Raw genomic sequence first — 27,048 nt, forward strand, 5'->3', positions numbered from 1 at the left:
TACCCCATGATCAGCACACAGAGGTACCATCTTACTAAAGCATTTGAAGTCCGACAGACTTGGGAATCCCAGCTCTACCGCTTACCAGCAGTGTGTCTTAGTCCGTTCTGGCTGCTGTAACAAAACACCACAGACTGAGTGGCTTAAAAAAAACAAACCAGAAATTGATTTCTCCCAGTTCTGGAGACGGGAGTCCAAGATGAGGGTGCTAACATGGTCCATGAGGGCCCTCTTCCCAGTCCGCAGATGGCTGTCTTCTCGTTCCGTTCATGCGGGTCTATCCTCCCAAGTTCCTACCTCCTAACACCATCACACTGGCGATTCCAGCACATGAAATGGGGGGGGAGGGGGGGCGGCACAAACATGTAGACCATAGCTCTGTGTTTCTTAAATGAATGACAAAACTTCTGAGTCCCACCTAAACATGAGGATGAGGAGAGTGCCTCCCAGGTCAGGCTGCGGAGAAGACTAAATGGTACCCAGAGAGCAAGCAGTCAAGGCATATCTTTGCATTGAACTTCAGCCCTGAGGATGCTCCATCCACAGGCCTTGGACAGGCCCTGAGCTTGTGGAGGTGGCTTCCAGACCAGCACTTGTCTGTAGACGGCTTCCCGTCCCCTGAAAGTCCCTTGATAAGGTGCTTTGGGACAAGGACAGAGATTCTATTTTCTTCCCAAGGAAACTGCCCCATTCTCCTTGGCTCATTCGTTCAGACAGGCAGGCATGCACTTAACAAACACATGTTCACGGCAAGCCTGTGAGAGGGCAGGCACTGGGGACACTGTCTGTAACCCAGTGTGGATCAGAAACCAAATAGGCCCCATGCAGGCCGCGTCTGAGGTAGGCTGCTAGGCATCCAGACCACAGCTACATCGGGCTGGCTCAGACATCACACATTTATATACCCTGCTGGCTGGAACATAAACGGATACGACCTTCCAGAAAACAATGTGGCCATGCCTCTCATACGCCCTCAACCGTTTGCAGCCCGGCATTCTCCTTCTGAAAATTTAGTTCGAAGAAACGTAAAGAAACTCAGGCAAAGATTAATGCACGAAGCGGTGCATCATGGTAATTTTTTTAAAGGGAAAAGTCCTTTTCAAAATTGTTCAACAAAAGAGAATGACCATATGATGGAATATTATGACTTCTATACGATGGAAGGTTGTGGTGTCTTCAAAGAAAATTGGATGACATGAAAAAATACCCATGATGCAGCACTAAGTGGCAAAAGCAAGATACACTGTAATATACGCACAGCGATTGCATCTTTGTAAATATATATATATATATATATATATATATATATATATATATATATTCACAGATAAACAGACTAAAGTTTAACAGACATTCTTCCTGGGTGGCAGGGATCAGGAGTGACAATTTTAGAAGTAGGTTCCTTTCTTCAAAATTCTCTATGGGTTAACTTTGTAATCAGAAATATAAATAAATACACATGTGAACATTGCTTTACTGTGACATTGCATAGGCGGGAGGGGGCGGGGGGGGGGGGCGGTGTAGAGATATAATGATGGAGAAGGAGCCGGCCGTAGCACAGCCAACCTTGCCACTTGATAAATTGGCAGCCAAGCATGTCAGCTCCACCGAAACAGGAATCGTCGTCTGTTTTGTTCCCTGCTGTTTCCGTAGCATTTGGGCCGGTCCTGGCACACACGGTAGGCTTGCTGAGTCGCTGAACGACTGGCCGGGGTCCTGCTCAAATGTCCTTCTTCTGCGAAGTTCCCCGACCTCCCCTAAACTAATTACACCCTCTTTTTCTAGCTGCCCGTAGCCATTATCCCAAAGCACAGCAGCTCACAATTATGGGTCTGTCACCACTTGCTAAATTGCAAGTTATCTGAATGCAGGAACTAAGTCCCCTTTAGATGTGTCTCTTGAGTCAGATAAATGTTTGGTCCATAAATGTTTCAGTGATGGATGGAGGGGTGGGTAGATGTCAACCTGTTCCTCCTGCATTCGCAGGAATTCTCACTTTAATTATGATTTACCCTTAACTGTAAGTGTGTATCAGTTCGGAGAACTGTTCACAGAAGGAGATCTGAGTTGGGGGAAATAGTCTTAGAAACAGTAAGCAGTCAACTGCCAAGTTGTTGATGGCTTTATAGCCTTGAAACACTTTCTTTTTTAGCACAATTTTACCCAGAACCCCAAAATAGACAACAGCGAGGCTGGGAGGCACTCTGATACGGGTGGGCTTACCGAAACCCTCCTGGGCCTGGAATGACCTGCTCTGGGCCCCCTGGGCGTGAAGGAGCAGCGTGGCCATGTGTTAGTAACACGTGAGAAGGTCCCCAGAACTGAGGAGAACCAGGACCAGCGCCCAGGTCTCCTGACCTCCCCCCCCAGGGCCTTTTCTATCCCTGCGCCGCCTCTTCCTGTCGGGGTCACCGTGTTTTGTAAAGAATCGAACACTCGGCGACGACAGCAAAGGCTTCTGGGCTCAGAACGCGTTGCTGTTGACCCATCGCTCGTTTATTTCCGACGACAATAAAGGAGGAATGTCCCGCGGCCCTCCAATGACAACATCCTCCACGTCCACTGGAATCCCATTTTCAAGAAGCCACTTGCTCTCAGATCTGTATTTGTTGTTTTAGATCTCAATTTGCTTTCACAGATGCGGGGAACAAAGCCTGTGAAAACCTCAAAAGAATTCTCTCTCCCCGCAGTCCCGAGCCACTCCCCTCCTGAATTAAAGGGATTCGCCTAACAGGAGCAGGGCTGCTGTGACTAATTCATATTTTTAAGCGCATAATTGTCTTTCATCTGATGGCTCACGCTCTCCCAACAAAAGCTGCTGCATTACAAGTGACTAAAAGACTGCCTGCTCCGTTTCTGATTTCGAACCGGCACTTCCATTTTTAAAGAGCAAAACTGCACAGAAAGCGCGACGATAAACCCTGAGAGCAGTGGTTCTCAACCTTCCTAATGCCGCGACCCTTCAATACAGTTCCTCATGTTGTGGTGACCCCCAATTTCATTGTTACAGATTGAACATAAAGCATAGTGATTAATCACAGAAACAATATGTAATTATATATGTGTTTTCCCATGGTCTTAGGCGACCCCTGTGAAAAGGTCGTTTGACCCCCAAAGGGGTCGCGACCCACAGGTTGAGAACCGCTGGCTTAGAGGCTCCCCTATCTAATTCTCCCATTTTCAAAGGGATCTCCATTCCAATACTTTTGCATAGACGTCCAATAATAATTACTGCTTTAATGAGACCTTCCAACCGCTAATCCCTAAATCCTTAGAAGTTTACAAGTGTAAATCCAGGACCCCCTGGAGTCTGTATGGCCACACGCCCCCTTAAAAAATGCTGCACATCTATAATGACATTATATTACTTTTTGTTTTTAATGAAACCTTGGGGAGAGTTCTCCCCGTGTGTTTTTGTTTTAATGGGGGAAAAAGGATGGGGGGATCAAAGCTGGTGAGATGCCCTATGAGGAAACCAGCCCTGGGATATTTGTCGACAGCTGGCAGGCGGCACAGGCTAGCGGAGGAATGAAGGGGGCCCTCTGTTTTGTACGAGCACGATGCCCCCCAGGAATTATCTGAAAGCCAGAGACGCCTCTTTTCTCTTCTCCTCCCCTCCCCTCCCCTCCCCTTCCCTCCCCTCCTCTCCCCTTCCTTCTCCTCCTCTTCTTTTCATCCTCACCCAAGGATATTTTTCCGTTGATTTTCAGAGAGAGTAGGAGATAGAGGGAAAGAGGAGAAAAATAGTGATGTAAGAGAAACATATCGATTGATTGCCTCCTGCACGTGCCCTGACCAGGGCCCGGACCCGGGAGGAGCCTGCAACCAAGGTACATGCCCTCGACTGGAATCGAACCCGGAACACTTCGGTCCACAGGCCGATGCTCTATCCACTGAACCAAACTGGCTCGGGCCAGAGATGCTTTTTTATGTCGTGCATGAGCTCCAAAATTCACCCATCCTCCCTCCCACAGCCCAGGATTGGGGACCTCAAAGGAGGCGGCCTTTTGATAAGAAGATGACATAGGGCAGCACCTTTCCGGGAGACGGCGAGATCGGATCCCACACACAGCGCACAGGGTGAGTGTCCTCTGGGGGCCCTCAGCCTGACCCCCGGGGCTTGGCTCCCAGGAAGAAGTGGCTGACTTCGGCCTGTCTACACTGCTCATCTCTGGGCCAGACCCAGCCGCACCCTGACCCCAGGCCCTCCGTGAGCTCACACCGAAGCGAGAAATTCTCCCAGAATCTACGGACACATTTCCCCAGCTCCTGCTACCTGGGACTCAGCGGGTGACCCAGGGCACCCCGAGCCACCGAGACACTGAAACTCAGCCCCCACAGCCTACCATTTGGGCACAAGCAATGCAAACAGCGGAGTTTCAAAGCCCACCAGAGTGCTTCTGAGCTATTTCTTACTCAGCACGTTAGACATTCATGAATAAGCTTACCTCCATGAAATGATCATAATCGCAACTATTTCAAAAATGGCCCAGAGTTCAATTTGAGAAAGTGAGTTGAAAACGTCTGCCCTTCCAGTGAAACCCAAGTTTCACTAAAACAAGCTTAGGTTTCATCATCTGTAAAACAGCAGACCCTGCAGCTCTCTGGTCCCAAGAATACAACTCAAACTTCAGAGCTTTCAGGGGCCTCCAGGCCCACTGCCAACCACGTGTCCGCCCTGAGCCCACTCTCCCTCCCATCTCACCCTGCTCAGGCAGGAGCCCTCACCTGGAATGTCTGTCCTCCCCTTCCCCCATTTCCCGCCAGCAAATCTCTCCTCCTCCCCCAGGGCCCAGTGCAACGTCACCTCTCCCAGGAAGTCCTCCTCGGCACCCCACTCTCAACCAATCCCCCCCTCCCCCTCCCTTACCAATCTGCCTCTCTGTGTAGCCCCATCATGTTTGGCCCATAAGACAGTTCATCACAGGTGCTTCTGTCCAGCCGGGAGAACGGATGGTCCCTGGGCCGGTCTTTACCCGCCAACATTTGTGTGAGAACCATTTTAAGCCTAATTTAAGCCATTTCCTGAACCCCTCTGAGTTTCACTGCCTCATGGCTGGCGATTGATTAACCAGAAGGCTTTGAAGATATCTACCTTAGGGGCCTGAAATACTTTAGCTAGACCCGTAGGACTCCACGGCTAATCTCTCTGATTGAACACCTAAGTCCTGAGAGAGTCAACAGTCTTCCCAAAGGATGTAGCTTAAAGCCAGGAATGAAAACCTGCCCTTAAATAAAGGGGTAGGGAGTGGGGGAAGGGGGGAGGCAAGCATAAAACTGCAATCCAATGCATACAAAGTTCTCTAGCACTTCGGAGCTGCAGTACCCAATATGGTAGCTAGCCATTAGCCAGAGGTGGCCACTGAGCACGCGTCTGCACTGAGGTGTGTTATATACAATAAACACTGGACTTCGGAGGACTTCGTACAAAACAATGTAAAATATCTCAATAATTTTTTAATGCTGATTGCCTATGAAAATGGAAACATTTTAGACATTAATTTCACCTGTTTCTTTTCTTTTTTCACTGTGGCTACCAGGAAACATCCTACTAGTTGCACATGTAGCTGACAGAACATTCCCATTGGGCAGGGCTGGCCTGGGAGAGTCTTGTTGCAGACCCTCCCTCCGAGCTGAGTGAGTAGGTCCCTTCCTGGGACCGCCCCCCCCCCTCCTCCGTCACTCTCAGGGGACAGCACAGAAGCACCACATCTTGCCAGTTGTTTGGTTTTTGGCTGTGTCTACATCTAGCCGTGGTGTTAGATTTATGATGATTTGTCCTGTGCGCTCTCACACGGCAGCTCACTCACCGTAGCATCAAACGGAAAATCAAACCGGCGAGGACTGTGGCTGAGAATTCCCTAAGGGCCATCCCAGTACACGGGGCCTTCTGCTTGGCCGCCAATCACCAGCAGTGCAGTTGTTCATTCAACAAATAGTCACTGAGTGACTACTGCTGTGGTCTGAACGTTTGCGTCCCCACCCAAATTCATACGTTGGGAAGATAGTCAATAATATTGTAATAACTATGCATGGTGTCAGATGGGTACTAGTGGGGTGCTCACTTCATAAGGTATATAAATGGCTAATCACTATGTTCTATACCTGAAACTAATACAATAATGTATGTCAACTGTAATTGGGGAAAATGTTGTTTGATTTTAAAATAAATAAATAAAAAGTACAGTGAAATTTTCCAAGCAATCAATAATAAAAGTATAATATGCTAACTAGATCAGACAGCCGGACGACCTTCCAGACATCCTTCCAGACGACCTTCCAGACGAAGCTGGGGTTTCGAGGGCTGAGGCAAGCCGCCGTGGCTGCAAGGGCCAATCCCCTCCCGTGAATTTCATGCATCGGGCCTCTAGTCCTACTATAAAATAAAATTTATCACTAGTCTAACTATTTAAAAAATAAGAAAACCTGATGTCTAAAGCAATAATATTAAGAAGTGGGGTCTTTGGGTCATGAGGGTGGGGCCCTCGGGAATGGGATTAGTGACCTTAATAAGAGAGACTCCAGAGATACAACAAAACTAACTCTGTGTCCCAGAAGAGAGCTTTCACTAACTGTGCCAGTAGTCTGATCTCAGACATCCAGCCTCCAGAACTGTGAGGAATAAACTCGTCGTTCATAAGCCACCTCGCCTGTGGTTTTGCTGCAGCAGCCCCCAAAAGGCAAGTGCTATGTACCAGGCTCTACTCCCGATGTTGGGATACTGTGGTAAGCAGGTCGTGGCCTGCCTTTAATGAGCCAGAATGCCAGAGAGCATAATAATGGAAGTGTACACACGCCAAGTACCACGGGACGCCGAGGAGGACATCCATCCCCTCCGTCTGTCTAAGAGGGGTGAAGGTCTCACGCAGATGTAACATTTGATCTTAAGACACATCCAAGTCGAAGAGAAGAATGAGTATCATCTGAACACAGATGACAGCACTGGCCCTCTGGGGATGAGCTCACCCAGGGATAGAGTGTAGGGTAAGGAGAGAAGGGGCTATCACTGAATGTCCCACTTAGAGTCTACGGCGAGGTTAAGGCTCTTGTAAAATAATTGCCTCTTGACCTAATTAGCTGAGACCAAGAAGATGCACAAGGGGTATACTGGTGCGGTATAGTGTAGTCTTTGTGTCCGTCAGGCCTGAGCCAGGATCCTGTTCCAGCTTTCCAGTTCTGGGACCTTAGGCAAGCTCCTTAACCCCTCTAGCCTCAGTTTCCTCATCTGTGCAATGGGACCGGTAAATGCTCCCCTGACAAGGTTGTAATGAAGATTAAATGTTATGATTCAAGGACGGCATACTACCTGACGCCATAATTCCCAGGAAATCAGCACTGTTGTTAGTGTTATTTTTAGTGACGCATCACAAAAATATTGTATCTAAGCGAGGGTTTCCTATTGATATTCTGCACTGGAATATTCTTACTGAGAGGAGGGAGGGCTGTCCTGTGCATTGTGGGATGTTTAGCAGCATCCGGGGCCTCTACCCACTAGATGCCAATGGGACTCCCCTCCCCAAGTGCCTCCAGACCCTGCCGAATGCCCCCTGCAGGTAGGGAGAGAAGGGAGCAAAATGGTTCCCAATTGAGAACCACTGTTATAAACCAATAATGAGTTGAGGCAGAAAGTTCACTGGAGGGTCGAGTGGCTAAAAAGAAAGACTTTTTCAACCTGTAAAAAACCCTAAGCCCTGACAGACTCCTCACCCTCGGTTAAGTATCAAGTTCAGCAGGCCCTGGCTCTGAGGGGCGAGGGGCAGAGCAGGGAAGAGCGTCGACTATGCCCACAGCCTCAGGGTGAAGAACCCTGGGCCTCACCCACAGCAGCATTACAGCCTTTTACCTCGGTTTCAGTACCTGCTCTGATGACAATGGGCAGAAATGGGCCTCCGCCATGCCCCAGAGCAGCGGCTGTGAACAGGTGCGCCTCAAGAATGTTTAAAACACATAATGCCTGCCTGTTTAGGCAGGGGCACTGCCCTCTTTTCCCTTATGTTGCCAAATAAAAAAATGACAACAGCCAACACAACAATGGCCGTCCAGTATGAATGAATCTAAATTATACTATTTTTTCCTTTGTCTGATCAGCAAAAAAAGGTAACACCTTTTTTGGTGTGCCGCAGAATTTCAGTAATGAGTTTATGTGTGCCACGAGATGAGGAAGGTTGGAAATCCCAGCACCAGAGGAAGCTGAGCCAAGAGTGGGGGCCCCACCTGGTTTGGCTCAGTGGCTAGAGTGTTGGCCTACAAGAATGAAGGGTCCCCGGTTCGATTCCGGCCAAGGGCACATGCCTCAGTTGCAGGCTCGATCCCCAGTAGGGGGCGTGCAGGAGGCAACTGATCAATGATTCTCTCTCATCATTGATGTTTCTATCAATCCCTCTCCCTTCCTCTCTGAAATCAATAAAAATATTTTTTTAAAAGAGTGGGCGTGACTGGCCCCTCCGCAAGAGGACTTCATGGGTAGAGTCCCCCTCCGCACACAACAGGCCCGAACGTGCTGGCCTGTGCCATGAGCCATCCTAAGCCTCGCACCACCGCTCCTGTAAGGCCGGCTGTTACACGGCTATTTCACCCCCCCACCCCCACCCGTAACGAACTTTTCCTCCTCCTCGGAGCTCAGCTTCGGAAATGGCATTGACGGGCGCCCCATGTTTTATTTTTCAAGTGTCACTTTTTCAAGCTAATGGGAACCTGAGGGGTAATTACGTGTATAATTGGGGGCGGAGGAGCTATGGCCTTTGCATTCGGCATGAAACCACAAGGCTGACTTTTCACCAAATGAACTCTGCTTCTGCAAAACGCTGCACGAGGCAGAGCGCAGCCCAGGCCTGGGCCGGGAGGCGCGCCAGCTCAGCAGAGGGTGGTACGCTCAGAAAGAAGACATTCACAGGAGGCCAGAAGCGACTCCTAGTAACCCTTACCGCGTGGGGCGCACACATGAGAAGGATGAGCACTTGCCGGGTTTCCAATAGGATAAAATACAACAGCACTTTGCAAACACGAAGATTAAAATCTGAGAAGGAGGCTCCACGGTGCATTTGTTGTAAGAACCGTACGTGTGCTGTTTCTGCACCTCTTTTCAATGCGTTTTCGCACCAATTTTCTCATTTTTCTCCTTCAGTCCTCACCACCATGTCAGAGAGGTAATGTTACCACCGTCACCTGGCAAATGAAGGGACCAAATCTCTGAGTCTGTGACTTTCACTCAGTCACCAGTCGATCAATTATTAAGACCCTACACTGTGCCAGGCACTGGGCCGAGTCACGGGGTGTAAGCAGGGGCCGTGCCAGATGCTGCTGGAGCGTGGAGTCGGGAGGTTATTTCTCAGGGAGGAACATGTTGGCACTTGGGCGGATGATTCCTGGACGGGCAGAAAGATCCCACCCTTTGCAGGATATCTAGCACTTGGGGCCCTGCCCACTGAACTGATGCCTTCAATCCTTGAGGGGGTCAAGAGCATGCCCACACATTTCCCAATGTGGGGGTGGGGTAACCCCCAATGGACAGCCCCCCCCCCCCCCCCCCAGACATCCAGAGCAACAGGCCTTCAGTCAGACCCACGGCTTAATCCCAGTTCCCTCAATTCCTCTCCCGTGGGGCTTCAGACAAGTGACATTTCCTACGCCTCAGTGGCTCCCGTGTAAGACGGTGATAAGAACAGGGTGTGCGTTATAAGATGCCCGTGAGGAATAATACACACTACACACCTGACCCACGTCAACCTTCAGGAAGCAATACCTGTATTATTTCACCAGCTCATTCCCTACACGCCTCACCCCCTGGATCTTTAAAGCCACCGCCACAGGGAGCGTCCCTCGCCACCGTTTAAAAATGCCGCCCTCGCCGCTTGCATCGCACAGCCTTCTCACTTCGCTTTTTCTCCGAGGCACGTGTCACCAGCCGGCATCTCTGTCTGTTAAACATGCATTTGTTCACTGTGTCTCCCCAGCTGCATGTACCATGATGTGTGTCTCTTCTGGTCCCCGCTGTGTCTTTAGCACCTACAACACAGCCTACCTCGTAGGAAGCATTCACCGGAAATGTCTTGAGCGATGTTGGATGGACATGGGGGGCAGAAAGCGGGTCTCTGGACTGCAGAGTCTGGGCTCGTCTCACTATGGCGAGTGGCCACGTATAGGATGGTATTAAAGGTAAAATGCGTCAACCATTAAGAAGGGTGAGTGTCACATGACAGCCTGCCTCAGAGGGGCCTTTGTGCTGTCCTCCTTCGGGATTCTTTGAAGCGAAGCATCGAGCAGAAGCCCAGCCACCCGCCTATTTCACTCGAGTTGCCTTAGTGGTGTGTCTTTTTCTTCCCCAGGGCTTTTAAGAGAATCACTCCAGCCAGAGCTTGATAAGGACTTAAACACTTACATTATGGGGTCTCCGTATCTCTAGCCACAGGCACCCGAGTTAGAACTGAACTCGGTCCTCCCCATACTATGTATCTAAAGCCAACTCGGACTCCCCGGTGCTAGGACTAGCCCCGGTGAACACCGGGCTTTCGTTCACAGTTGACCATGATGGGTCTGACAATCACCAATTCCATTCACAAGTCCAGACCTGGGGTTCCAAAGTCCAGTGGACATGCTCCCCGCCACCAAGGCGCCTAGGAAGAAGACACCAGGCCTTCCATTGTACTTATTGTAAAAAACAAACAAACTCATATTAAAAACAGGAAGTAAGCCCGGGCAGTGGTTGAGCGTTGACCTATGCTCACAGTTCGATTCCTGCCTGGGTTTCGAGCTCAATCCCCAGTGGGGGTTGTGCAGGAGGCAGCTGATCAATGATTCTCTCTCATCATTGACGTTTCTATCTCTCTCTCCCTCTCCCTTTCTCTCTGAAATCAATAAACATATATTTTTTAAAAAGGAAGTAATGTTGCCCTACCTGGTTTGGCGCAGTGGATAGAGCGTCGACCTGTGGACTGAAGGGTCCCAGGTTCGATTCCGGTCAAGGGCACGTGCCCGGGTTGCAGGCTCTATCCCCAGTGGGGACATGCAGGAGGCAGCTGATCAATGATTCTCTCTCTCTCTCTCTCTCTCTCTCATTGATGTTTCTATCTCTCTCTCCCTCTCCCTTCCTCTCTGAAATCAATAAAAATATTTTTTTAAAAAAAGGAATTAATGTTAAATACAAATGGATACAAACACCCCCACCTAACCCACCATATCCAGTTACAAGCCATTTACGAAACTTTTGAAAAAGGAGTTGGAAAGCCACACTTACAGGGACTCTGGTGGCCACCTCAATAATCCCACTGCTCTGAGCACATTTCAATGGCTCACCATTTACCACTGAATCATACATAGGCTTACAGGCTATATTATCTACTTCCACCTAAAGTAATCCTCACAAAACGGAATGGGGATTTAAGGAGATCCCAGCCAGGAAACCACGGCTGGGAGATAATGCTCACACGCACACAAGAATTGCAAGGTAAGAAGGGCGATAGCATCAGAGCCGACACGGAGTCAGCCAACAGAACCACCCAGACGAGAATAAATGTGTGGATTTACAATCACTTACTGTTAGAAAGTTAGAAATACAGTACCCTTATCCTAGACGCGTAGTTACTGGTAGCAATATGCACAGCTTATCTAGAAAGAAAGTATGCTGAGGATGACGGCTCGAGTATGTTTCACCAACAGGGTGTGGCGAGCGCTGCAGATGTTTCATCACCCACCCACCCCCTCCTGTACGGGAAGGCCTTCCCATACCGCGGAGGTCGGTCAGGTAAAAGCCGTATTTCCCAGGCTGCCTTGAAGCCAGGTTTTTGGATGTGAATATGGTTCCCCCAAAACAGAAGCACTCACTCAAGATTCAGAAAGCGAGTGAGAGGCCAGCTCCCTGCCTCTGGGGTTGTTTGCTGGTGGCAAAGTTAGTGATGGGGACACACGGGGTTTTGGCTACAGCATAACAGGGTCCGCTCTCCTGTTTTCTGGGTATCGACGGGCAGCTGCAGTGGGTAAATGTCCCAGTTCTGAAATCAGGATTCCTGACGTGTCATCAATTTGTTCTTGAACTGGGACGTCCCAGGGGACCGTCTCGGGAGTAGCAGAACCCCTGGTGGGCCAGCTTTGAGCAGCCATGCCAACGCATGTGTTTCTAGATTATTACATGTACTACGGTTAACTGCGACTCATTCCTGAGCCGCCAGACCCTCCCACCAATTCTATAAGCACCAGAGTCTCTGCATGAAATGCTTTCCTGCTTTAAATGCCTAGACTGCTTCCCAGTTTCTGCCCTGAGTCCACTGACGCCAAGCAGACCAGGAGCACAGAGGTCTGTGGGGCAGAGTGGGATCAACCCCACAAGCAGCAGTTTGGATGTGAGAGGCCAGCCTGGCTCTGTGCATATCGGTGAGGTGGGGACAGGAGCGAAGAGGTGTCTGAGAACCACTTACACTCAAGGATGGACCATTTACACCACTGTGGTCCCATCTATAATAATAAAAGCATAATATGCTCATTAGACCAGACGCCCGTCCGGACAACCGTCCGGACGACCTTCCAGACAAAGCCAGGGCTGCGAGGGAAACCCAGGGCCCCGGTGCCTGCCAGCAACTGGAGGGAAGGCCAGCGGAAGGAAGGCCTACTCTTGCACGAATTACATGCATCGGGCTTCTAGTAAGATTATAATGGAGCTGAAAATTTCCTACAGCCCAGTGACATGACAGTATTGTAACACTGTAGTGCAATGCCTTACACCCATCTGTATATAAAAGTATAGCACATGCAATGATGTACGATAAATACTTGATATTAAACCACTATGTTACTGGTTTATGTATTTATTATACTATATTTTATTATTATTATTATTATTCTAGAGTGTGCTCTTTCTACTTATAAAACAAAAAAGTTTTGCTATAAAACAGCATGCCGTGTTACACCAGCAGCAGCTTCATATATCTCGTTTTTACTGTGTCTCTGGATTGCATCATTTTCTTGCTTGCTTTAATTTCGTGTTGTTTTATAAATTCAGTGTGGCCTGAAATTTGTACACTATGAAGTCTGCAGTAGTGCACAAGAATGCCTTAGGCCAGCAGTGGGCAAACTATGGCCCGCAGGCCGGATCCCCGTTTAAAATGAATAAAACTAAAAAAAAAAAAAAAAAGACCGTACCCTTTTATGTAATGATGTTTACTTTGAATTTATATTAGTTCACACAAACACTTCATCCATGCTTTGGTTCCAGCCCTCCGGTCCAGTTTAAGAACCCATTGTGGCCCTCGAGTCAAAAAGTTTGCCCACCCCTGCCTTAGGCCCTTCACATTCACTCATCACTCACTCACTGACTCAGCCGGAGCACCTGTCAGTCCTACAAGCTCCATTCATGGTAGGTGCCCTATACAGTGCCATTTTTCTCTCTTATAACCTTATTTTTTCTGCACCTTTTCTATGTTTACATACGTTTGGACACACAAATACTTACCATTTCGTTGCAGTTGCCCACAGTATTCAGTACAGAAACAGGTGTACAGGCTTGTAGCTTAGGAGCAATACACTAGACCAGTGGTCGGCAAACTCATTAGTCAACAGAGCCAAATATCAACAGCACTCCTTCAAAACAGGCTCGCCCAGGCCGAAAACCGACTTCTGCGCATGGGCCACGAAGTTTCAATCGCACTGTACGTGCGCGCCCGCACGTGGTATTTTGTGGAAGAGCCACACTCAAGGGGCCAAAGAGCCGCATGTGGCTCGTGACCTGCAGTTTGCCGACCACTGCACTAGCCAGGGGTGGGCAAACTTTTTGACTCGAGGGCCACAATGGGTTCTTAAACTGGACTCAGAAGAAGGAGCTGCGGCCGTGTTTCCCGACGTTGCCATGTTAACACTGCTGCTGGTGAAGGAGCGGAGGGGAGAGCAAGAGAACCCTCCGCTCTTTCGGCTCCGCGGGCCTGATAGAACAGCCGAACGGGCCGGATCCGGCCCGCGGGCCGAACTTTGCCCACGGCTGCACTAGACCAAGCATGTCAAACTCGCAGCTGCATACGGCCCACAAGAAATATTTTTGCGGCCCAGCTGATATAACGGTGTGAGCACTTATTTACAATTATGAAAGGAAATAAGTCTCCTGCCAGATCCAGAATTACTGACATTCACCTTGGGTCAGTTTTGAAAGCAATCACTGCGAACAAAATTTCCCCCGAAGTACGAAAGGTAATAGCAGAGAAGAGATGCCAAGTGTCAGGAAGAAAAATTCATTTTATCATTGCTCTTGTCCTTTTTTTTTTATACTATACTTTTCGAAATAAACCTACGTTTCTATGAAAATTGAAGCTTTTGGGTTTTTTGTGGCCCACGTAAACTTACACCTTGCTTATTTGACCTGTGTCAGCCTTGAGTTTGACATGCTTGGGCTAGACCAGACAGCCTAGGGTGGCATCCTGCCTGGGTTTGTGTGAGTGCACTCTGTGAGGTTCCACAGGACGAAATCGCCTGAAGACACATTTCTCAGCGCATTTCTCAGAACATATTCATCCTACGGGCTCAGCAGTGCTGACTGTATTTACTCTCTAAATGCCTCTTAAACACCTCTGGGCCCAGCTCAGAGGCAGAACCTACCCCCTGCTGAATCCGAAAGGAAAAAGCACAAGTAAACCAACAACCACAACACATTTCTAAAGGGCAAGGAGAGAGGGCTCAGCGGCAGCGGCGGGAAAGCATCTAAAATCCACCCTGGCGAGCCTTTCCCCAAGCAATGTCCCCGTCTACCTCCATTTGGACTTCCAGGCTCAAGCCCCAAGTTAAAGAACTTCCCCTCCCTTCCCAGTCTCTTACCAGCCTCATCAGCTCCTCAGAGAGACACTAGCTGCAGGCCCTCCGGCTCTGAAAACAGGTGCAGATTCCCCAGGGGGCTGGGCCGAAAAGCCTTACTAGCGGCCTGGCCCGCGGAGGGCAAAGGTGGGGCAAAGCGGTTAGGAAGCAGGGGGCCGTGCCTACCGGGTCCTTCCGGGTCGGAGCCTGGGGTCTGGCGGGAGTGCCTTTCCCCGGCCTTCCCACAATTATGGGAAGCGGGTCAGGACTCACACAGGTGCTGCTCTGCGTTCCCTGAAAGAGAAACACCTGCCCACCAGGACAGCAGTGCTGAGACGCCATCAGTGACAACACGGCCAAGGCTCACGAGCACGAACCTGAGAAAAGGAGTGTCTTCCAGTAATTCACGGGGTTCGGAAGCGGGGGAACCCCACACTAGGACCCAGGTCTTCCGCTCCCAAGTCAGCAGTCCATTCCATCTCCGTATTTTTACTGAGTACCTACGTAAGTCAGGGCGACTTCCGATGGTTTTTGGTGATGCATGCCATTTCCCAGCTCAAGCTCAGCGGAACAAGTTCTCAAGGCTCTTCTCCTGATGTGCACATGACTACTTTACAGTGGGCAGAGGGGTGGTCTCAGTGGGGCGGGGTTGGCAGAGGGGGGGTAGGATTTACATGGCGACCACTTGATGAAGTGGTCAGCTCAAAAGGACAAGCAGCTGTCCTGGCCAGTTTGGCTCAGTGGATAGAGCGATGGCCTGCGGACTGAAGGGTCCCGGTTTCGATTCCGGTCAAGGGCACCTGCCTGGGTTTCGTTCGGGCTGAATCCCCAGTGTGGGGTGTGCAGGAAGCAGGTGATCAATGATTCTCTCTCACCATCGATGTTTTTCTCTCTCTTCCTCTTTGAAATCAATAAAAACATATATTTGAAAAAAAAAATGCAAGCAGCTTCCAGCCCTGTCCCATGCCCCTCCTGCCAGTGTCACTGGTCTAACCCCGCCAGAGCTTCCCATCCCAAACTCAGTCAAGGCCAAGCCCAAGGCCAAGCCCACACAGTCTCTTTCCGACTCGTAACCTGTGGCTGCTCCCCCCCTCAGTGCTGCGGGCCATGCATGTTCCCACCTCAGGGACCCAGACGGTGCTGCTCCCTGCCTGGGACATTCTTCCTGGGACGGACACCTGGCCGCTTCTTCGCCTCCTTCAGGTCTCCAATGTCACCTGATCAATGGCATTCCCTAATCACCTCGATGGAATGGCAGTCCCTGCCTCTCACCCACCTCACCCATCTTCTCTGCTTTGTTTCTCTCTCTTTACACATCTGACAGGCCATACATTTTTTATTTCTGCATTTGTTTCGAGTCTGGCTACCCCACTAGAATGTAAGTTCCTTGAGGACAGAAATGAAAGTGTGTGTTTTATCCCCAGTGCCTAGAACGAATCTGGCACCAAGCAGAAGAGAGAGACGGAGAGACGGAGAGAGCAACTCTGCTCTCAAGTTTTGAGAGTCCTATTTGATCTACGATGCGTCAAATTACCAATTCCAAGAATTTTTGATGGACAGATCAGATTATCCAATAATCTCATCGGAAGACCTGCCTCTTGCTTCCCCTGTGATAAAGGTGAGGTCTCAAAAATTCAACTGGGGAAAAACTACAAAGAGAAAATGAGTCAGCATAACAACTTCCGGTTCATTCTCAGAAGCTGAACTGACCAGCGGCCTGCCGGGGCTAGGACTTTCTAGGGAGCCCTTTTCACTTACCCTCCCCAGATTAAGAGGTTTGTCCTTTTGCTGGATTTAAGAAGGGAAAGGGTGGTGCCTTTAATTTCCTGTTTCTAAATGGCTGTGCTAATAGAGCTGGTACTAAACAAAACGACTTTTCAACCAGATAAACATAAACAGAAGCCGCCTCTGCTGAGGATGGCTTCCCTGGCCCCGTGCCCCCAAGAAGTCCCCCAACCCCCATTTCTCTGGGGCCTGAGCACCACTTTTATCTCAGGAGGCAATGAAAGAGGACTCCTCAGCAATGGCTAGAGCTGTCTCAGGAAACTGCCCTAGTGCATCTGTCTTATCTGAATGCAGCTGTGAACACGCCCCATGGAGGCGCAAACACTTAAACTGCCAAGGGGCCACCCCACACTGGAAATGGCTCATCCGTCAGTTAATTTAACGCTGTTTCAGGATTCATAACCGTCTCCTATTTAGACCTTTTCAAAGGCAGTCGCCGATAGAGAACATAAGCACAGCCCCTGCAACTCCAAGACTCAACTTATGAGTAAGATTCTTAAATTTAAAATTAAAAAGCAAAAGAAAAAGATCAGACTGATATCTTGCCAAGGAGGTGGGGGGAGGGTAGAGGTATGTGCAAGTCTATAAATTGAAAAAGCTGTGGTTAAATTTTCGGTCTTTAAACTTAATAGTCACCATAATGGTGTATTTGTATCAAACGGGGTACAAAATGCATGATGTGATCGCAACTATTTTTTAAATATAATATATACATATATATTCCATAATATAGAGAAAAAAGTACCAGTTGCCCTTGGGTGCTGGAATAAGGAAGGATTGTTTCTCTTCTGTACTTCCTACGTTTTCTAAAATGAGCACACATTGTTTATAAGTAGATTAAAGTTGCAATGCAAAAGTGTTTGAAATCTCATCAAGCGAAACTACAAAGGGGTAACTCAAGAAGTCTTTAAGTAAAGAGTACAGCCTTTCTTTCAATACATTCAACCAAAGCAATCCCAGGCGACAGTGAAAGTAAACATGTTGCAAGAGGGGAAAAAAAATTGCAATGAGAGGAAGGGAACAAGGCAAAGGGCTTTCTCCTCTGCAGGCTGCTATGAACAGGGGGCCTTCACACAAAAGCACAGGCCTTGGGAGGAACACAAAAGGAAGGTGCACGGAGCTGGGCACTGGGCACGCAGGCAGCCTGGGGGCGCTCAGCTCTGCCTGGCACCACGCAGCTCCCTTAGAGACCAGAAAGGCAGGGATGCGTCCACACCGGATAGAGCCAGACTTACGGACCAGGCGTGCTTGGCAGGGCTTGACACGCATCCCTGAACACCAGAGAAGCCGGTCTTCTAAAGTTTAGCCACTTCATGCATTCACCCAGCACATGTTTTATTGAGAACCTACTTTGTGTTGGGCACTGTGCAAAACATCAGGATTCGAACACGGCCTGAAACCTGGGCCCTGCCCTAAAAGACACTCTTAACAAAGACCGTTGACTCCGACCGTCAAAGATCTAGAGCAGTGATGGCGAACTTGTGACACGCGAACTCATTTTTTTTGGTTGATTTTTCTTTGTTAAATGGCATTTAAATATATAAAAAAATGTCAGAAATATGTCTTTGTTTTACTATGGTTGCAAATATCAAAAAATTTCTATATGTGACACGGCACCAGAGTTAAGTTAGGGTTTTTCAAAATGCTGACACGCTGAGCACAAAAGGTTCGCCATCACTGAGAAAACTGCCTACTGACTGACAAGGACCACTCCTGCTGACCCCTCCAACCAAATGAACGCTCAAACACTCAAGTGTACAAATTACTCAAGTTTATGAAAGACAATGGCACCCAGATCAAATTCAGAGTAAGAGACACCCCCCACCACCATCACTGAGCTGTCTCCTTTCATTCTTTCTCTCCCACCTCATACGCTCCAGGCATTCTCCAGCCGCCAATGAATCCATGTCACTTGGAATACAATTTTTCTATCTCAGATACAGGTACTCAGAACTCCTGCCAGAGGGCTCCAAATTTTTAGCTACATAATCTGTGCCACGCTGTGCCTTCTGCCTCTTGCAGGGTGATCCGGAGAGACTAAAACGGAAGCGCCAGGGGAAAGGATCGGTTATCATTGCCCTAAATCCTTCAGGGGAGTAATGATCAGCTGACTTTCAAAGAAAATCAAAGTGGTAGGTCAAAGCTTTCACATCCGCTGTCATCAACAGAGCAGTTTTTTTTTTTTTAAATGGAAAAGAAAGAAAATGTTTCCTATGGGTTTCAAAGCCTATATTTATGTCCCATATAACAATAAATCATTGAACGGAGTTTTTGTAGAACCAAAGGTAACTCACAATAAGAAAGACTTTTTAGTCGAGCTCTCCACAATTCTTTTCTACATTCCATAGGATGTACTGAAAGTAGTATTTGCTCTATGGACTGGGGGAGAAAATATCAGGACAGCACACTCACATAGATGAGAATAATAAACAAATGCCATTTCTTAGGAGGAAATGGAACCAGGAAGGGAAGCAAAGGCTGAGAGCAGAGGGGCAAGGACAGAGGATCTTGACCCGGAGAGCCTTAGAGAGCATCCTCCCGCTGGTCCCACAGGCCCAGACTGACAAGGGCTCGTGCCACTTTCCAGTTGGGTTCCGATTCTTTAACTAGAGCTGGAATTCTTAGCCAAGTGCCCATTCCAAGTTGGTATCTCTGGTATCTCTTACCGGTATCTCTGGCTAGAAAGTTACTTCCCAATTCTCACACAGGAAAAGAAAAAAGCCCAGGCTGTGTTGGAAACCATGGGTGATATTAGTAGTATTATTACTGTTTCACTGGACAGCTAACAGGTACAGAGAAGTTAAAGGGCATTCTTGCTCGAGGCTGGCATTTCTCCCTGTTCCGGGCATTTCGGCAGAGAATTACCTGGCACCTCAGTCCAGGCAAAACTTTATGCGGCCTAAACACATCTCCAGAGTCTAGAGCAAAGCATCGGTCCTTTGTTTAAATTGTTTGAGCCTCAGTGTCTGTGCACGCCGCCCAGGCCTCCAGCCCTCGGGGTGGAGCCTGGCCTGGCCGCCAGGATGCCACTGTCTGTCTGGTCCTGCCCCTGCAACCAGGGCCGGACCGCGGGCGATGCAAGCGAGGTCCATTTTTAAATCCCCTTAGAAGTTTCACAGCCACGGGTTTGGGTGAGGTGACAAACCCTGCTGTCGTTTGCTGACAGGAAACTAAAAATACCCAACGGCCAACAAAAGCCATCTTTGACAAGGCTGGCTCAGATGTCCTGAGGTTGCAAGGGATGGTGTCAGACCATGTCCCTGGCAGCGTGGCCGCCTTAACAACTGCTCCTCCAGGGGGACCGAGGGCCATTCTGTCCCCTCGCTGTCAAGGAAGCTTGCAGCCCGCAGCCTGCCTATCTGATGGAAAGAACAGCTTTATTCCTCTGCCATCGACCCCAACGCAGGCTGGGTGAATCCAGGTCTGCTGAAAGTGTTAGATTCGCAGAATGGAGAAGACCGAGGCAAAAAGAAAAAAAAAGAAAAAAGCAATCCAGTTTCCCTGGAAGGAAACGTGTTTCCAGCTCCCTCCTCCTTACAATTATAAAAGCAAATTACTGCTGCGACTATGCTGAGAAAGACAACCCACAGGCGTAAAAAACGGATTTCAGAGTCAGTGCTGGGGGGGGGGGGGGGGGAGGGGGCTTGGTGGGGCGGGGAGACCAGTTACCCCGGAAGCCTGCCCTGAAGAAGGTTCTTTCTACCTGTTGGGCTTCAGAGGCGAGCTGGGGGCCCCGGGCCGCCGCGCTCCAGGCGCCCGACCCTTCCAGGTCCCAAACTTTCCCTCGTGCCCCTCGGGAGGAGCCTTGGCTCTCCCCCTCCAGACGTCAGAGGTGGAAGCACCTAAGCCCCCGGGTCTGGGAGGAGGGAACTCATTCCCACGCGGCCCGGGGCCTCCAGGTGCTAGGAGCTCAGGAAGGGGGGGGGGGGGGGTGCAACCTGATGGTCAGCCCAGGTCCCAGCAGAAGTTTCCTCCAAAACTGCGGTGGCCAAGGCGTGACCCAGGAGCGCCGGGTTCCCGGGTGCAGGGTGGGGATTGGGGCGCGCGAGGCTGGGGCAGGGGGCTGGGGCAGAGGGCAGGGGGCAGGAGTCAGGGGGCAGGGGACAGGGCAGCTGGACCAGGCCCAACGGAACCAGCCGCAAGGTCAGTGCGGGTCCGGACCCCGGGGGCAAACTGCCAGCGCCAGGCCCCTTCCCCTGCCTGGCGGAGGGGCAGCGCCGGGCCGGGCACCCACCCTCTCCCCACACCTGCTCGGCGCGGGGCCCAGCCCCGGACACGTGGAGCCCGGCCTCGGCTCTCTACCTCGCCCAAGCCCGCACCCTTCGCCCCTGGCACCCCCACCGGGAAGGGGCAGCGTGCCCGGGCGTAGCGCGGCCGGCTCCCGGCGCCTCTTTCATCCTCCGACTTCGGCCGGAATGGGGAGGAAGTTTCGCTTTCTTCAAACCGACCCCCGCTCCCCAGCAGCTTCCCACAGCCTCTACCTTTCCCAGCTACCTCGCAGACGGACAGACAGGAGACACAAAGAAAAAAAACTACCGCCCCTCCTGGTCCCATCCTCCAGCCCGGAGCCGGGAGGAAGCCGAGGAGGGAGCACATCTTCCCTCCGCCTTCCCATCCCGACGCGGTGACCCGGGCCGAACCGGGCAGCGAGGGGCCCCGAGGTGGCCGAGGGAGAGGAGGTAAGGGTGGAAGAGGCAGAGAAGCCAGGCGGAGCGGCCGAGCGAGAGCGCGAGAGAGAAGAAAATATCCAACAAAACCACGCTAACGCGCCCCCTACCTGGGTGCAACATACTTTGGAAATAGAAGATGACCAGGATAAAGGATCCCAAGCAAGTGGCCAGCGCCATCCGGCAAATTCTGTTCATCCTCATCACTTCCAGCAGCGCCGGCTTCATGGCTTTGTCCTGCCTGCGGGGACCGGGGTGTCCGGGAGGCGCGCCCGGGGCGCAGGAGCGGGGACCCCGCGGCGCGGAGTGGAGCCCCGGAGGCGCAGGGCAGGGCTGGGAGGGCTCGAGAGGAGGCTCGGGCTGGTTCTGCGGCCGCTCTCGGAGCCCCTAGCCCCGGGCTGGGGTGTGGAAGCCGCCGGAGTTGCTCTGGAAGTGCCGAGATGCGTGGACCCGCCGGCTGCGCGCTCGGATCCTCCGGCTCCTCCTCGTCTCACCGCCGCCGCCTCCGCGCGGGCCGGGCGGCTGGGGTGCGAGCGGTGATGGTGGTGCCGCCGCCGCTGCCACTGCCGCTGCGCTGGCCGCTGTGGCTGTCGGACCGGCACCCTCCCTCCTCTCCAAAGGCTACTTCATTACGCTCCAATGATCTATATATTCCGGGGCTGGGTTTTACCAAATGCAACTCGCAGCCCCCGGCGAGGGGAGGGCGCCCGCGGAGAGCCGGGCGGAGGGAGGGCCCCGAGCGCAGGGGCGGAGCGTCGGGGTCCCCCCGCCCCTGCCCGGGACTTGGTCGCGTCCAGCTGTTTCCCGGGGAGTGCGGAGTGCGCGCCGCGCTCCCGCAGGGTCCCAAAAGCCCTCAGTCCCCGGCCGGCTGGCCGCCGTCTGGAGGTTGTGTCAGCGTTTCCATGACAAAACCCGGAGGAAAAAAATACGCATAAAATCGCCTCGGTGCTGCCACCCGCTCGTACCGGCGTTTGTACGGGGAAGTGGCGGGAGCCGGTGGGGCACCGGGAGCGCGCAGGGGTCTGATGGGATGCGATGATTTAAAACCCCTGGACGGAGGAGGTAGCCGGGAAGTTGTCCCTGCCCCCCAGGGAGCGAGTACCCGTTCCCGACTCCCAGAACGGGGTGGTTTCGTGGTGGTGGTGTTTTTTTGTCTTTGAAACGACAGCCCAGCTGGAGCGAAGTTGTGGAAAGGTGTTAAAGAGGCTGAGTTCAGGTCAAGACTAGGGAAGCTGCACCACCCGCAGGGTCAGGCGACGGCTGAGCTTTCCCGGGATTTATGCAGAGCCTCTGACACCCACCCACCCCTCCACGGGGCAAAGGGGGCTGTGGATTGTAAAGCTCTGGCTTCCTACGGGGAGAGCTCCCTGAGTCTCAGCCTCGTGGATGGATGTGAGTGTGAGGATGCCCCGCGAAGTCACTCTCATCCAAATCGCAGACCAAGCCTGGCTGACTACCGCTTTCTTATATTGTGTGAAGTGATTTAAAATGTTCGATTCCATGCCTTTCGATTGTTTCGCAATCAATAAAGTGGATGCGGGCAAATACCGTGATCACAGGCTCCCCCACCCAACCCCCCATCTACCACCCCGAACCCCAGATCTTGTTCTTCTGCCCTTTGTGGTTTCTGTAAGCAGACTCGGGCACTGTCGTGTCCTTCTGTGTTCCTTATAAATGTACGCAGTATCTTTAAAAGCTAAAGCATTATTTAAACTCTAACAATAATATATACCAGGAAAAATATTCTTGTAAAGACTCTCTGACTTTTGTGCCTTGTAACCAAGTCGTTACTACTATAACTTAACGATGAAACAAGATAATGTGTCTTTCAGTGCTTCTCCCATAATAGGCATTTGACGAATACTTATTGAGTCTGGATGTAATGGGCCTCATCCTCTCAATACATCAGAGACACAACCTGCAAACAGATCGGGCGGCGGACACCACCGCTGTGACCTCAGTTCCCTTCCCCCCAAGTCTTCCTCCGGCAGTCACCATGTGGGGGGAAGCAGCGAAGTCAGCAGCCTTGCCTTTGATTACAGAAGACAATCAATTGCAGCACAGTATGTGTGTAGCTGGTCTGTACTGTGTCCGTGTGTGCTCACATGTGAATGAGTTGCAGCCCAGCTGAACAAGCTTCAGCACAAAGCCATTCTCCAGTGATTGCCCTTAACTCCTGCTTTCACATAATGCGGTGGGGGGAACAGCTGTGTGAAGGGATTTGCTCCCTGCTCACTCAACAGGTCCCTCACCTTCCAGGGCAGAGACCACACTGGACCTGTACAAAGGCCTGGACATGCATAAAGCAGTCTGGGACGCCACAGGGCCAAGGGAGAGGTCAGATGTCAAATCCTGGTGGGTCGTGGAGGGGTCAAGGTGGCCCACGTGGTGAGGAAGGACGGGGAGCCATGCCCAGCCTTCCACAATCAGGGTTTGGCCTAAACATACAGTGAGGGGTAAGGTTCTGACAGGGAAATTGCCACCTCTTCCGAGAAGCCTGCCCTGATTTCTCACCTGAAGTGGCCTCTTTCCTCCTCTGTGCTCTGAGCACTAGGTCCGAACCCCTCTTGAGTCACTGTACCTACTAGGCTGAGTTTTGTTTGTTTCTGTCTCTCTGTGATGCTCAGCATAGCAGCTGGCACCTAGTAGGTACAAATAAGTCAGAGATGGAGAGGTGATGCCTTCTTGGAGTAGGAAGTTCAACTAGTTGTTTTAGGGTTGAGGGAAAAGTAGAGTCACTGCTTCCTTTCCATTAGTATCCTAACAAAACTCGGTTACAACTTTTGTGCATGCTACATGATAAGTATTGGTCCTATAAAGGACAATGTTGACTGGTAAAATGGCGGGAAAAGGAGATTTGCTATTTTGAACTTTGAGGAGAGGGAAACAGAAGTTTGCCTCTCAAATCAAGCTTTTTGTCTTTCCAGTGTAACTGTCAGATGGGCTGGTTTTGCTGCAGTAACAAACAAGCCCTAACTTCAGTGGCTTAAAGCAACCAGGGCTCATATCTCACTCCACCACATGCCTGCGGGATCAGCAGAGGAGCTGTACATGTGGCACAATTCAGAGATCCAGCCCAAGGTCGCACGTGTCGCTCTGTCCATCATTTATCAGCCAGAACTACCCACATACTGCTCCACTCTACGCCCAGGCCAGGCAGTCAGAGAGCCTAAAGTATGCGGGGCACCGTCTTCCTGGCTGCAACTTCATAGTCCCTTTTTGGATCTTATTTTCCCTCCTTTTTCTAAATTCCGTTTTGCCCCAAGAGCTTCTGCAAATAGTCACCGTTGCTCATTGTGGGACTTGGCTTCACCTTTTGGTTGATCCTTAGGCATGAACCCTTCCTCTGCAAATTCAATAACCTGCAAATGAAACTGGGGCCTGTCTGTGTCAAAGCGGGGTATGGCCCGAAAAACATGTTGAGGAAAAGACCTACGTATATTGACCTCAGATCATTCATAAGGAGAGGAAGAAATGGATGCGAAACCCAAATTCCGGCTCCTCTGTGCCACCCGCGGTGAACAGACAGATACTCACCAAGCCCTGCAGGCCGAGTGCTACCTCGTTCCTGCAGATGACGCCTTCAATGCACCATCTTGTTGAGATCCTGCGGGACCGGCAGCCATGGCCCTTTCCGCACGTTGTGGGGGAGAGGAGTGGGCCCGGGGCCCTGGTAGACAGAGAGCTCCTTAGCCTCCCTGGGGCAGGAGGGCATGTGTCCTGCCAGCACCGGCCAGGGGCCCCACACTGGCTCCTCCGAGGACTGGCTTTGCCCATTTGCATCTCTCTGTCACCTCCAGCACAAAGTACGCTCAGTTACCCAGAGCACAGTAAATATTTGTGGAGTTGAATTTAAAAACATTTGTCCGCAGCGTGTGGAGATCCAGGGTACAAATCTTCTACAGGTAGGTAAACCGCAGGTACACAAGCGGGTCACTCATGACAGCGGAGAGCAGGCTGCGCTTCACGGGCCTCTGAGAACAGGGACGGGGAGAGAGAAACGGATGGAAGAAGGGACAGAGAAAGAAGAAAGGAGAGAGAATGGGAAGAAAATGAGCTAGAGGAGAGGGAGGAGGAAAGACGTGCCCACTGTTACTGTTTGACTATCGGATGCTGCCGTGGCTCCTCTGCCCGCTTCCCGAGGAGACAGGGCTGCGGCACCTGGACCCTGCCCCATGCCCGCTCCACCTGCCCCCAGGTGGCCTCCATCACCCTCCTGGCTCCTCGGAGCTGCTCCTCCTTCTCCAGTGTTTCTTCAGAGGCGGCCCCTGGTCAACTCCCAAACTCCCATCCAGATGACAGAAGCTCTCAGGCTGCAACCAAAAGACCTCCTCCCGCCCCCCGCCCACCAGGGCACCCCCACTAAGACAGGGGTGCATCTCCATCTCCACAGCTCTCCGGGCCAGGTCCCGCTCGGTACACATGGCCCCTGACCCAAGCCCTCCAGATGGGGGCCAGCGTTATTCTCTCATGAGGAGGAAACGGAGGCAGAAAAGGTGACCTAACACACCCAGGCCCACAGTGGTGTTGGCAGACCCAAGAGCCAGAAGCCAGGCAGCGAGTGGCAGTGGCCCCACGGTCCCTTCTCTCCTCTCCAGACCGTTCGTCGGGCTGAGGGCTCAGATGGACCCCTGTGACCCAGAGCAGGTCACTTCACCTCTCTGAGCCCTGCTTTCTCCGCCTGTAACATGAAGGTGGCTGCAGCTGCCTCCTTGGCCAGATGCCAGAGAGGGTGACATGGCACTCAATGATGCTTTGGGCTTCTGTGGGCCCCTCCAGAGCCCCTGTGACCCGTTTTCCAGGCCCCCTGCCTCCTGCTGCTCCGCAGTCAGGACATTAGCATTACCTAGGCCCTCTGACATTCCCTGAGCAGTCAGTACTTAATGAAATATTTGTGTGTATTCTCCTGTATTTTTTACTTCTCCACCCCCACCCCCCACCCCTCCACTTCAGATAAGCTTTGTGCTACCTTGCCTGAGGGGGTTAATAAAGACTTTCTTGGGAAAAATGTTTAAACTATGAAAGAGATGCCCTGGCCGGGTAGCCTAGTTGGTTAGAGCGTCATCCGGATATGCCAAGGTTATAGGTCCGATCTCCGGTCAGGGCACATACAAGAATCAACCAATGAGTGTACAGATAAGTGGAATGACAAATTAATGTTTCTTCCCCCTCCCCTTTATTCTCTCTCTCATCAAAAGAAAAATTAAAAAATAAAAACTATGGAAGAAATAATGCCAGGGAGAGAAGGGGAGCTTTGGGGGAGATTCTGAAGGGAGGAGTGAGAGCCCCCCCGCTCTGTGCCCTGGGAGGCAGAGGGTCTCTGCAGTTAAAAGGAGAGGCTGGACCCTGGCACAGTGGCCCCTGAGCCGGGATCCCAGTGCCCCCAGCAGGGCATATAGGGAGCTGGGAAGACAAGGCCAGCAGATGCCTGGGCGGTGCCCAGTGTGACCCAGGCCTGACCCAAAGGGCCTGATGCTCTACTGCCAGGTCTAGATTAAGATGCTGAGAACCTAACCTGTAACTGAAAACCTCGTGGTGGCCGCTCCGCTGTGTAACTCAAACTAGAAAGCAGACCAAAGCAGGAAGAGATACGGAGAAAGTTCGAATTTGTTTCTGATTTTTTTCTCCTGGTTTTTAAAAGTATAATAGACATAAATAAACCCCCCTTGTCCTAAGTATCATTTGCTGGGTTTTAGCAAATTTCTACAGGTGTATAACTTCCATCAATCGAGAAGATTATGTTTCTTACATTGTCCCTGTACTCCGCAGTCTGCACTATCCTGTACAGTTAGTTGCAGGGTCACTTGGTGAGCTGTGCCCCATCTCCTAG

The 27,048-nt window shown here is 51.1% G+C and overlaps 1 protein-coding gene across 2 annotated transcripts in view; it reads right to left on the minus strand.

Moving 5' to 3' along the window:
- Positions 1–22,050, minus strand: part of CHST11 (carbohydrate sulfotransferase 11) — a 229,197-nt gene extending 207,147 nt beyond the window's left edge. The window contains exon 1 of one of the 2 annotated variants that reach the window (XM_059681790.1): positions 21,329–22,050. In XM_059681790.1, coding sequence (XP_059537773.1) covers positions 21,329–21,446 — 118 coding nt within the window. In that variant the 5' untranslated portion in view covers positions 21,447–22,050. The remainder of the gene's footprint in view (positions 1–21,328) is intronic. The other variant, XM_059681791.1, reaches the window with a different exon arrangement.
- Positions 22,051–27,048: the final 4,998 nt, after the last annotated feature.

Source organism: Myotis daubentonii, chromosome 2 (genome assembly GCF_963259705.1).
Source record: "Myotis daubentonii chromosome 2, mMyoDau2.1, whole genome shotgun sequence".
NCBI classification, from domain to species: Eukaryota; Metazoa; Chordata; class Mammalia; order Chiroptera; family Vespertilionidae; genus Myotis; species Myotis daubentonii.